The 13120-nt window shown below is 41.6% G+C and overlaps 1 protein-coding gene across 1 annotated transcript in view; it reads left to right on the forward strand.

Moving 5' to 3' along the window:
• The window catches only part of cdk19 (cyclin-dependent kinase 19), a 61067-nt gene that overhangs the window by 3508 nt on the left and 44439 nt on the right, over positions 1 to 13120 (forward strand). The window contains exon 2 of the mRNA XM_041958631.1: positions 943 to 1018. Within this exon, the coding sequence (XP_041814565.1) occupies positions 943 to 1018 (76 nt within the window). The remainder of the gene's footprint in view (positions 1 to 942; positions 1019 to 13120) is intronic.

Raw genomic sequence — 13120 nt, forward strand, 5'->3', positions numbered from 1 at the left:
GTTTTTTTTACCCTAATTTTGCATAACAGAGTAGAGGATGAAATATTTTATTGAATATTTAGTGAATTTGACTAAATTCATAAGAGGAAATTTAGTTCACAAAACAAAAGATTAAATGTTATGAGCTGTTTTTAGCATCTGTGCAGCTTAATTAGTATTAGAGATGTGTGGCTGAGAGCTCCAGTTAATCCATGACCATCTCCAATGCAAATTAGGCTGAAGTGGGTTTGATCTGAGCACCACGAGGACCTGTTTGATCCGTTGCTCACTGAATGAAGTTGTTATTGGATGCTGTCCGCAGATTGTGTTTACATTTTAATCATGCCTCTTTGCACGGTTTTAAATAGAATGTTTCGTTCCAGCTCTCATTTTCTCCACGTCTTTCTGTTCAGGTTGTGTTTCATTCACTGCTTATCTTATCTCAGTGATCAATATTCGTCTGCTGAACGTGCTCTGCCCCACAGTCTCACATTTCACTTATTAACTGGTTTTCATGCACAGATGCGATTCACAAGGGCAAATGGCTATCCTGCAAATGGCAGAAAGTAAGAACAAAGAGCAGCCACAGCTGAGAGCTGCAGCTAAGCCGGTATGTAGTTTGAATCCTGAGCATCTGTCTTTGCATCAAGGGTGAAATTCATGCAGGGCAGTGCTCCAGGCCCGGCGGGAGAGGCGACAACAGAGCACTCCTGCAGGGAATGGATGGCTTTGCTGCCAAAGGCTATCTCTAATGGCAGGGATTCCTCCGTGACAGTCAAAGTAGCTTTTTCATGCCCTTTACCATCCTTCTCTTTCTTCCAAAACACCTCCTGCTTCAACAATCAAAACCCAAAAGCAAAGCAGGAGTCAGAGTTCTTGAGGTTGACGTTGAAAAGGCCGCTGGTAAAGAAAATGTGTGCCATTTAATGATACCAGTCTCATTTTGTCTTTTTATCTCTACAGGAAAGATGAGAAGGAGTATGCACTGAAACAAATAGAAGGCACTGGAATATCGATGTCTGCCTGCAGGGAAATCGCTGTAAGTTAAAGCTTTAGATCACTGTTTCATTTTAAAGAAAAAGGTCAAACACTTTTCAAAATACGCTGCTTTGCCTTCGTTCTAAGAGTAAGATGAGTTAATGGGTATCTATCCATGTCTTCATGTCTGTGCATTGAGTTTAGAGTTAGAGTCATCAATTCTTTTTTTCTATGATTTCATAGCAGATTTCTGGAGGTTTATTTTCTCTGCATGTATTGATATCTTTAGGAAGTGCAACTGACACATATCTAAAAGTATGTACATGAGATCTGTGTGTTTAGGTTCAACAGGGGTTCTAAAACACCGCAGGAGTGTGGGCCATAGGGATAAACTTAACAAACGTTATGTTCTCCAACACAATACATATTAGTGTGGATGTAATCGAAGTTAAGACACCAAGACGGAGAGATTTATGATGCAAATTGTGGCCATCGGGTGCTAAGATGAGATTTAAAGTAGCTAAATGTCTGCAAAAAGTCATAATGAACGTTTACGTAAAATCAAAAAGCCGTCTCTTAAACAGCTCACTTCATGTGATGGTGCATGTATGAACAGGGCTTCATAAAATGGATTTGCCTCTGTATGGCTGTCGTTGCAAAATTGCTGCTCTTTAAAGAAGCATTTGCTTTTTGATGTTGGCCGATGATTTATGTTTTAGATATTAAAGCGTTTAGTAATATCAAAATCGATGCCATGGTGTCATCTACATTCAAACAGGAATACAACGGCACCAAACCACAAGGTTAACAGGAGAATTCAAGGACGACCTTTGTGTTCATTATGAACCCTGTGTGAGACTTCTACATGGTTTCCAGTGTGCAGTAGTATTTGTGTATTTGTGGTGAGGGTTGGTGCAGCCTGAGGGCAGATCACTCAGCCAGTCCTTAGAGGCCATAGATAGAGAAAGAATGTGGCCCCTTTGAGAGGCTGATGATATTATGTAAGCGTCTCTGGTTTCTAGTATAACTTGTCCACCTGCAGGGAGACTATGGGACATATGGCGCAAACACTGTCAGTGACACTGTGCAAACACTGCCAGTAATACTGAGCAAACTCTCTCTAACTTGAAGGAATATATTTATTACCTTGAGCTGCACATTAACCTTTCAGCCTTAGTCACTCATTCAGTAGTTGAGAATGTTGCACATTCACAGCTCCTCGTTTTGCCAGCAATAAGTCATAGTTTTTAACTCATCTGACAAACCTCACCCTTCACCTGAAGTGTGTGAATGTAGTTGGTGGTGGTGGGGGCGGTGACGAGTTTTTGTTTGCTTGACATTTTAGAATTATCTTAAAAGCACACCCTGAAGCAAAAAGTTACAAAAATTTCCCCAAAGCCTTGAAAATGACCGGCAGGAATGTGAAGTATGCACAGTTAGTAGCACAAGGTACGCAAAGACACTCTTCATACGCCGAATTCCCAAGTCACCAGTCAACCAGTAGAAAAAGGGACAAAGGTCAGAGATACAGCACAGAAGCACTGACAACCAGCTGATCACACATCAGCCAACATGTAGGGGGTACAACTGTCATCTCTCTGTGTTTAAAAGTATATTTCCAACAGAACTAGAATCCTTTCTCAAGATACAGTAGCAGTCCAGATCAAGTGCCATGTAGTTCTGGTCTCCTCCTTGGCTGACAAACAGTATCAGATCAACATATGCAGAAGGTTTGTGGTATGTTTGAGAACCGTTTCACTGTAAAAGTAGTTAAAGCAGGTCAATAAAGCAAAGGTGTTGTCAGGACCTCCTCTAACTGGAATGCAGCCGTCATTAATGTTCTTGAACACACCTGTAAGTTTCACGTCAAAGTGAAGCTGTGAGAAGAGTCTGTTGGTTCATACATTTCAGTTATTTGTCCAGGCCCTATAGAATGTCACGTAGAAGCATTCTCTCATCTGATGTCCCTGTCTACAGGATGTCCGCTTGTCTAATCTGTCGTCATGGTGACATAGTCGAGACGGTAAAGGTTCCACCACGGTCGTGCTTTCAGAAGAACAACTTTGTTGAGTGGAAACAGGAAACAAACACCTGTCTCTCATTTTAGAGTCAGACCCTTTGATGACCCTTCTCTTTATATGGACTTTGGTGCTCTATAACAACATAACCCGACTTCCTCATTCGCTCCTACCTATGTCACTTTGGGACACTTACTGAAAGAACTGATGCTCTCGTTTTTGTTGGAAGGACAGTCTAATACATCTGAACATTGTTCACTGGCTTTTTGTCAGTGATGGATTTTGCACAGCAAGTAGTGTACGTCATTAGTAGGGTTAGGTATAGCTTTGGTTTCCCATGAATTGCATTTATGAACATGAAGTGAGAACAAAACACACATGGGCTGTTGCATTTGAAAGAAAACAAATACAAGATTGAATCCTAACAGATTAGTCAGATTAGTCTACAGTGTGCATCTTAAAGAAATAAGGATGAAGGAAGTTCTCAGTTAAACAAACATCCTCATTGGAGAAGAACTAAAGTGTAAGATAAGCTCCTCTTAACAGGACTGCCGCCCCATGTGCAGGTGAAAGGGTGAGTTAGACAGTCTTTAAATAAGGATGATCGGGTTAACTTCAGGTAATGAGGTCGGCAAAGGGTGACAAAGGGTGAAAACAAGAGCCAATTAGTGGAATTACATGCAACCACACAGCTGAATATTCTGTTTCATATGCCACCAACAGCTGAAGAGAATGCTTTGTAGGTAATACACTGGGAAAATACATTCATTGGTTTTCTCAATAGTCAGGCTTCCATCCAAATATAGCACAAATTTAAACTACATTTTCATGAAGTCTGTGTGTTGCATAAGTGTGTGTTTCCATCCTCTCAGGCTGGGCGATTCTATTTTCATATCGTCCAATCGCGGTTACTTGAGATCACCAATAGGTGATCCAATGACTGATCCAAGGGCTGTAGTGTTCTCTTTTGCTCAAAAGTTGGAAAAGCTGCAACAACCAGAATGCATTGCAGAGCTTCCAGAGCAGACCACACCAGCATCACTTGACCAAATCCAAATAATAACTGTTATTGATTTCCCTGATTCAGATTAAAATATCCTCAGTGACACATTTCCAGTCCTCTTCAATGTTGCAGGTGCAGAATGGATCTAAGCCAGTAAAAGCTGTGCGCAAAGAAAAACTATAGCAAGAAGCACAACCCTTATGTTTGCTGCTGCTTTGCTAACTCAACAGCGCGTCGTCACTAATGAACACAGTAAGAGAACAAACTACAATCAATAGATATCTTAAGTTTTATTTACAAAAGTTTTGAAAAAATATGTATGAGCAACCTTCTATTGCACACTGCACTGGTTCTGTGAGATGAGTAATGCTATGATCTCGCTCCTGGAAGAGAATGGAAAAGCGTGTCAACAAAGGTGTGAAAGCAGTTCAACATCACAGTTCATCTTGTGCGTCTGTTGTTTCTTTGAATCTGTGGTGCTGTCAGGTGTCAGGCGATAGAAACTTTGTTCTGACGGCCTGCACTACGCCGGCTGGCTAAACAACACGATTGTCTCTCGCCCTGCAGAATCTACTCGGAGGAATGGTGATAGGCTGTCAGGGAATATTGTCTGCAAAAAATGAACACAAAACATTAGCAAGGCAAGCTTATTTACAGTATACAGCACATCTCATATCAAAGGAACCTCAAAGTGATTTATATGATAGATAAGAATGCTAACATTTGATCAATACAGCGTGTCTAGCAGATATAATATCACAGCATGTCCCTGCTGAGGAGACGTGCAGATACATGCAGTCAGTGACAAATGTAAAAAATCCTAGATGAATTAGAAAATACTCTTTCTGGGGCATCAAAACACCCACTTTTCATTAATGAAGTGTGTTCTTCTTGTTTACTCCTTTTTAGGATGAGGTCTGACTTGTGTTTTGCAAGCATGCAACTATTTCAAATAACAAGATAGGCTTTGCTGTATAGTTGCTACACTTTCTAAGCAGCTGTAATGTTACCGAACAAAACACAGTTTTATGAATTAAATATTTTCACACACCTGCAGTTACAAAATTCGGATATCTTTTGATGTTTTATGACTGTCTTTTTATCAGACTGACAAATCCTGCTCTTAAACAGATGTCCTGTGTCTACCTGCATGCCTGCAGGCTTTGTTGTATGCAACATTACTTCACAGCAGCTGCCGGTTTGTTTTGCCACTCTGTCATGGTGAGGTTGAATTGTGACAGGAGCGTTCTCCCTCCAGACTGTGCCTCTTAGTGTGCTGTTGCTGTGTTTGCCCAGACTTAGCATACATGCAGAATCCCTCCAGGAATCCCTTCGTTTTCTCACCTTCAGACAAACTTGCATGCTGCTGTTCATTCATTTTCAGAATTGAAAACATATGCTAAATAATTCAATATAGGAGACAGGAGGCCTTCCTTTGGATTTCATTTAGTTCTTGTTTATTTCCATCATGTCATTGGCTTTACAACATAAGCTCTAATGCAGCCACAGAATCAGTCAGACAGGTTTTTAAATCTATAGTTAGTATAGACAAAAGAGCTTGCTCTTCTTTCAATAGCTGTGTGCAAACACAACAGACACTTCAGGTGTGTTCACATTTATTTTTACTTCCATATAAGTGATAGATGGGTTAAAGCCACTTTGTAAAGACTTTTCTGCTTGCTAAGGTGTGTCCAACTCACTTGTTGGCCCATTCGACTACTGTGTCACTGTGTTGACCTGAATGCAGTGTGACATGTGTCATGCACAACCTTCCAAACTGCATTTTAGACATTTTTTTTTAAACGATAATATATTTCAGTAGTTTTAGTAACAGGTTCCGCTGATTCTCCTGGACATATTTCTTTGCAAAAAAGTAAAATTATTTTTACACACTACAAATAATGGGCATTCAGAGCAAAAAACAAACCAAACCTTGCAATATTGTCTGTGAGGTACTAGTGAGACAGTGAAATAGGATCCAGGAATAACAGTTCCATGAGCTTGAAGGTTTATCAGACAAAACACTGCACAGCGGTTTATAATATTCTGAGAAAGGATTTTACAACTCTGGAACGTTATCATGGCAGCAATCATTTTATCTTTTGACACCGCAATCAAAATTACACAGTGCGTGCACTTATTGGGTTGGCCGCTGCAGTGCCTTGCAGATGATGTTGTGGCAACGGCTGAGCCAGATCCAACTTTTTGGAAGAATGAATTTTTGTGAATGAAACTTCCCCGTAAATGGAGCGGAACGAGCGGTTTCATAGACCAAACTGTGGTAATGATTCAACCTCATGAACACACGGTTACATGAACAGGCGGCATTCATCAAGGTGAAACAAGCAATTTACAAGAAGTTTGGTGAATCTGACTTGTGGCACTCGTACATGCAAGACTGAGAGAAAAGAGAGAGTTTTAATAACAATACAAAAATGTTCTTGCATGTTGTGGTGTTGAGATACAATCTTCTAATTTTTTTTAATCCAGCATTGGTGTAGTTTGCCCTGTGTTTTGAGTTGAGACATAGTTCTTAATGTGCTTGCTGTGTTCAGTTCTTGGGGCGTCGTATTTCCTAGGACTGTTTGGCCTGGTACTGTCTCTCACAGCCTGTCAATATCTGCATCTCGGCGGGTGTCAGATTCCCTGCAGTCTCACCAATCTCACCCTCTGGTCCTGATAGCAGCTTCTCTGCCAAACAGGGAGAAGGGGAGTGAGTCATGGCCTTCAGGACTCAAGTTGTTGTTGTAGCATTGTCTTATTTGACGCTTAGTCATTACCTGACAGATGATGAGTCAGATCTCTGGCTGAAGAATCTGAAGAAATACATTTTATCTGCATTGAGTAATTTCGGGTGTTGTCATGGATTTGGCTGTGACTTTCGTTCACCTAAAGGTTGGGCTGGTAGCACTTCAGAGCTCTTAGTGTCATGTTACTTGCACAAGCAGTAAAGCTCGGCGGTTAACGCAAGACCGCGGATCTGCTTTGCCTTCTAAATCTGATCTGCTCGGCCCTTTCTAAACCCTCCGATGATGGCAAAGAAGGCCTGTTTTTGATATGCGCTCTGCAGGGAAACTAAAATAGGATGTATTCTGTCGTGGTGTTTGCAGCATTCTTTTCCAGAACAATCCGATCAGACCATGACCGTGTCTCCTGAGGCGAGCAGACAGAAGCTTTGCTGCGGCGACTTTGCTTTTCCTGAAACAGTGAATGCTAACAAATAATCATTATGAACTACTTTCCAGTACAGTAGTAGACAGGAAGCCCCAGTGTCATGTTTCAGCTTTAGAAAGGCCGAGGTTAGTGGAACACTGTCTTGAAAAGGGGAGTGAGACTTCGGTTCTGTGTATGAAGACCACGTAATGTTCTGAAAATGTTTTATGTGTGTGACTTCTTGAAGTTCTGCAGTGTTCTTTTTGTGCATAGACAGTCTTTGCTGTGTGTAATTCAATTCAAGGTTAAGGGCGTGTAAAGCAGTTCAGACATAGGCTGATGCAAAGTGTCTGATTAGTCGTCTTGGGTCAGTGCTGACTTTTCACTGGTTGTTCAGATGAACAACAGCACTGCAATGAAAAGAGAATGGGAGGGCCATGTTGTTCCAGTCACCAGTGAGACAATGAAATCAAATCCAGAAAGTCTGGTTACTAGACAGGGATACACCCGTTCAGCTTTTCTCAGCCCATACCCAACTCTGTGTTCTCGGTGTCAGCATGTTCAATAGGCTTACCTGACATTCTCGTCTAATAACTGTAACACACACACTTCCTGTGGTAGGATTGCTTACTGCGTACAATAGAAAGCTTTTGTCAGTATGATGACGTATAACCATGCAGATCCTGGCTACAATATGAAGCTCAGATTCACAATATTTACTGCAATGCAGAAAAATTTGATTAGATTGTTACTCATGCATTAATAGTAGTAATAGTAAAAGTAGGACGCCCCATCCTCTGAAACACAATATCTCATGAACACCATGAGGGAATTTCCTCAAATTGGGTCCAAACACTTGGAATCAAGGATGAACTGATTAGATTTTGGTGGTCAAAGGTCACTGTGTCACAAAACACAAAACACATTTTTGGCCATAACTCAAGACTTAATATTCACACAAATGTCTGATAGGATAAAATGATGAAGTGATGACATTTTGTATCCAACCATTTCAACTCCATAACTCAGGAACAGAAGAACAGATTGTGACCAGATTTCACATTTGGTCACATACTGAATCACTGACACTAATCTTGGATGTCCACCTTGAAACTGAGCTGGTTGTAAAGCTCTTCTGTGTTGTCAGGTTGAACATGAGTGTGAAGCGTCCACTGTTTAAGTTACTATCTTTTTTGCAGCAGCAGCCGTATTTGAAGCATTGAAGTCCAACACAAGCTGATTGCTTCTGCTGATATTGATCTTCAGGTGATTGTTGTTGCACCATGTGATGAAGCTCTCTGTCAGTCCTCTGGACTCCTCTGCAAAAACAGTCTCTGAGTGAAGGCAGCATGTTTCTACCTGGAAATTATTCACTGGAGTCATGTATATCAATATAGTGATAACTTCCATTTCACCAAAAAAGACACTTAATACATTTTATTAAATCCTGTCAAAGTCTTCACCACATGTATTATATGAGTCTTGACAGAGGTGGACGTAAACTGCCAACTGACTAGTTGGAGCAGCCACAATTTGGTAATTCTAGTTTAAGCTTCAGCTGCCAGGATTGTGAGGTAAACAGTGGAAATACAACATTCACGTTACAAAGTAATCTACCAGGAATGTGCGTTTACATGTATTTGATTGGCCAATGCAGTGTGTTCTGGCATGACGTCACACTGTGTTGCAGCAAAAGTTGAGTCAGGCTCGACGTTTGTTCCTCCAGAATCCTGCATTTTTTTGCTGGAGCCCCCTGATGTGAACAGTGGCCTCGTTGAAATGAATGAGCTGCATTTTACCAAGCCTGAACGCTGCCTTAGCTTTATTGTTTAAAACGAGAAAAAGCCCATTTCAGTAGTCGGCCTTTGTGGCGATAAACACATGTTTTGTTTAAGTCCAATCTCTTTTTCTTGCATTTGTGACAGAATGCTGACCTTGTCAAAGGAACAGAGTGGCAGCATACGTTTAGTTTAGATAGGGCTGTTGTTGGTGACAAGCAAACCAAGTGCTCGTCCTCAGCATTAATCAGTTAGGGTTGAAGAACACGTCAGGAATGTGAAAACTGTGTGCAGGTCATCCATGTACCTGGATTCCTCACCTACATGCAGCAGAGGAATGCCATTATGTCGCTGCAGAGCAAGCTTCACCCTGCTTGTTTCCTCTACACTACACCCGTCAGAGCTCGATTTGCTTAAAAAAAGTAACTCGACTTGTCCAACAGAACAAAGGAGTCTTTGTGCCTCCCAAACCACCACCTCGCTTCGTTTAGGAAACTGTTCAGTTCAGCAACTGGCATGCCGCATGCAGTGGAGCTGAGGCGGGAAGGGTGGAGAGAGGTTGGTTTGGCTGCCATGTGCTTTTGGTTTTGCAGCACAGAGTGGCCAGGGTCGTTTATGAATTTTCCATGCCCGTGTTGATATGCCCCTTTAGGACTGGAGAAATGTAAGGCATGGATAACACAGCAAATCAGTGCACGTCACCTTTATAGAGTTTGTTGTTCTGAATGATTTTATCAGCCATCAAAAAGTGTATCATCCAGTCAAGCGTGCTTTTCAATCTACATGAAGTGCGGTGTGATGCAGGTTGAGAGAGAGCAGCATCTGATAAAATGGAAAAACTAGTAAGTGGTGACGACTATTTGGAGCTACACATAAAGGGTTCGTTTTTTTCTGAGACATCATCATGAACAAAGATCTCAAATTTGTTACTTTGTTGTTGCCACACATTGAAAAGCCTGCAGTGCTTCTGAGAGGAGTGGATGCACTTTCTGTTTCTATTTTTGGGTGTCGAGCTGAAAGTAAGAAGACGGTGAGATGAGGATCAAAAACAGGTCTCAGAAATTCAGTAAATCAATATCTTAAGTAAGAGTAAACAAGGCATGTCGAGCTAAGTGCACCATGAAAATGAAAATTTTATCACACCACCCTGCTTCGTCTCTGGACCATCCAGGCTCAACACGGGCAGCAGGTTGCATAACACGGCCCACTGAAGTTTCACAGCCGTTAAACCCCTGCGACAGAAGCAGCCTGTGTTTAGATAATGCTCGGGTAAATCCTCTGCTAGCCGGGTGTGGGCGGTGAGCTGACTTGTGTAGGTTGAGTTCATCAGGGTGGGGCTTATAGATGGAGGGAGTCCAGGTAGGATGAAAAACAGGAACCCTTTTTGATTTGGAAAATGAGCTCCAGGTTGTCAGCTGTAGTTGTAGTCTGTTTTTAGTGTTTCTTCACACAAAAATGGTTTTGTGAGTAGGTTAGTTGGGTTAATTTGAATTTTGTTCCTGAGTATTGAATTATTTTAAACAGAACACCAGTGTTAATAGGTAGTGTTACTATAATTTAGTTTAATTAAAAAAACTTGAACTAAAACAAAAGGATAGAATAGTATTAACAAGAAAACGTTTAAACTGTTTGTCATGCATTTTTAAAAAGTATACTTCTAAATAGATATCATTAGATTCTACCTAAATGTATTAAAAATGAATATACTAATACTACAATACTTAAAGTGGTATTTCAAAGTCCTTGTAAAGAAAAACTGAAAATTATACTTATTTGTAGTCCTTCGTAATACATTATTAGCATGCTTACTATGTACTTTAATTTCACTTCATTTGAAGTATATTTAAGTATAATCCCAACACATTGGGGATATTGTACAGTTGTACTGCAAGAGTGTTATAAATGCTCATGAATCCTGGTTTTCACTGCTGTACCTCAGTACACTTAAAGTTGTGCCAGTTTAGCAACTATTTACACTTCCAAGTATACTCAAGTATTGCTCAAAAGGTACTTAAGGACTACTTGAATTTGACAAAAATAGCAAAATAGCAAAAAGTGAGTTTCCTGAGATCCAGTTTTGAGAACACTGTGGCTCCCTGCAGTGGCTCAAAAGCAGATGAGATTAGTGGTAGTGGGTATTTGTTTTTGACCATGACAGCGTTTAGACCCCTGAAATCGATGCACGTCTAAGAGTTTTGTCTTTCTTAAAGACAAAGAAGAATCCAGCACCGACAGGAGAGGAGGAGGGATGGATTATACCTGCATTGAGTGACTCACGGATGTAGTTTTCCGTGGTTTCTCTCTCAGGACGGGACAGGTTGTATAGTCGGCTGGTAGGAAGGGGAGGTCCAGACAGGAGGTCGATGGCACAGCCGTAAGGACGAGGAGGCAGTAGAGAAGTGGCCAGCTCTCTGCTGAAAACCTCGTCTAGGTCGTGGTATTCCTGTGGAACACCAGAGCGATCTGGAGGAGATACAGGTTTACAGACAGGGGAACTTTGGGCAGGGAAAGGAGCAGATTGGCAGAATGGATTCCAGACGGCGATCTTATTGTTAGACCAACCATGTGTGGGTTGTGGATCTTGATACAAGGGTAGCCAAGAACAAGTGGTGTGTGAGGGATACACATGACAACTGCATCAGTTCAGTGTGGTTACCGGACAGTGTTACCTGGAGAGCCGCAGTGCAGTGTGCTACCTTCACCAGGAAAAGACCATTGAGGGCATTGGCGATGGTTTGAAAATAAAAACTCAATGTGATATATAATAAACAGCAGTAGCAGGGACTAAACATGCTACCAGATTAGCTTGCTCGTGGCACTTAGGTTGGCTCATGTAGCCTTTGCCTTGCCAGTCTTAGCTGTCTCATGAAGTCTCCCTTATGCCATAACAGTTTGGATATAAATTTTAGCGTTTGTTTGAAACCTGTCTGGCCTCTCCTCTATCTTTAACAATGCCCACATGTTGCCAGACCTGACAGTCACCCTTAGAGAGTAAAGTATTATTATAAACAGTGGCAATGAGGCCAAAACTATGAAAATAAAATTAGAAACTGGAGTTATCTTCAATCAGTGCTTGTCATTCTTTCACCAAAATATGATTCTGTTGAAAGACATGAATATGACATTTTTTGCCTTAATTCAGGTGTCTCCAGTCGTTTCATTATTATTGCAGAAATCCATTCACCCACCTGCTCCTGGTTCACATCTGTTCATTCCATTAAGTTTGACCTTCATGAATTGAAACATTGTTCATGAATTTCATTATTCCCATGAAGTGAGTCTTGTTTTCCCTGTCGGTCACAATGGCTTTTGTTCAGCTGACCTCATAAATATTCCCTTTTTTTCCCTTTATGCCATAGCTGCATGTGTGGGCAGATACAGTATGAACACTGGCTCCAGCAACTGAAGGATGTTATTCTGCTTTTTCATAGCCTTGTGAAGATAAGTGTGCAATCACTTCCTCAGTAATAATGATCCACTGTGAGAAAATAACACAGTAATAAATTGTCTGAACAGCCCCTTCACCTCAAAGGTAGAAACATAAAATTACAGTTCTGCCTTCATTATTCCTAGCCTTCATCTTTTCTGCCTCAGTCTGCATAAGGCAGCCTGTGTTTACTGGCTCACATCAGCCATTCTCCCCCACCATGCTTGTCACTGTGCAAACAGGAACATATCTTAGTTGTATTTGTAGAGGGTGTAGGTTGCAAATCTGGAACACGTGGTTGCTCAGATGAGCGCTGATGTCTCGCTGTCTGCCAAATGGAAGAGTTCATCTTTTTCAGCTCTTACCAAAGTAAGATGTGATAAACTATACAGCACAGAGGATATATGTACTCATAAATCTGCTACAGCAGAACAAATGTAGCTACAGACAGTGTGTGTGTGTCTCTAACATGCTTCAGATCTCCAGTTCTCCTGGATCCAGCACTAAACCTGTCGCCCCCGAAGCTGCAGTTCGCGGTCCATCAAACACACAGTCTAGTCAGCAGCATTTGTCTGTAAATGTCACCAAATGGCTGCTGCTGCTGCTGCTGCTGCTCTCATGCCTCGCTGTGCCAGTGGTCGTCACTTTGTGCATTCTGGAGGGATAAGGCCTGGCGCGCATGTTCCCTCACAGACAGAGCTGCGGCGTTTGTCTCTAACCAGTGGCAGGCAGAGCCCTGCACAAAGCAGCCTGCGGTGGATTTATCGACCCGCTGCTCGCCAGC

The sequence above is a fragment of the Chelmon rostratus genome, chromosome 18 (assembly GCF_017976325.1).
Source record: "Chelmon rostratus isolate fCheRos1 chromosome 18, fCheRos1.pri, whole genome shotgun sequence".
NCBI lineage: Eukaryota > Metazoa > Chordata > Actinopteri > Chaetodontiformes > Chaetodontidae > Chelmon > Chelmon rostratus.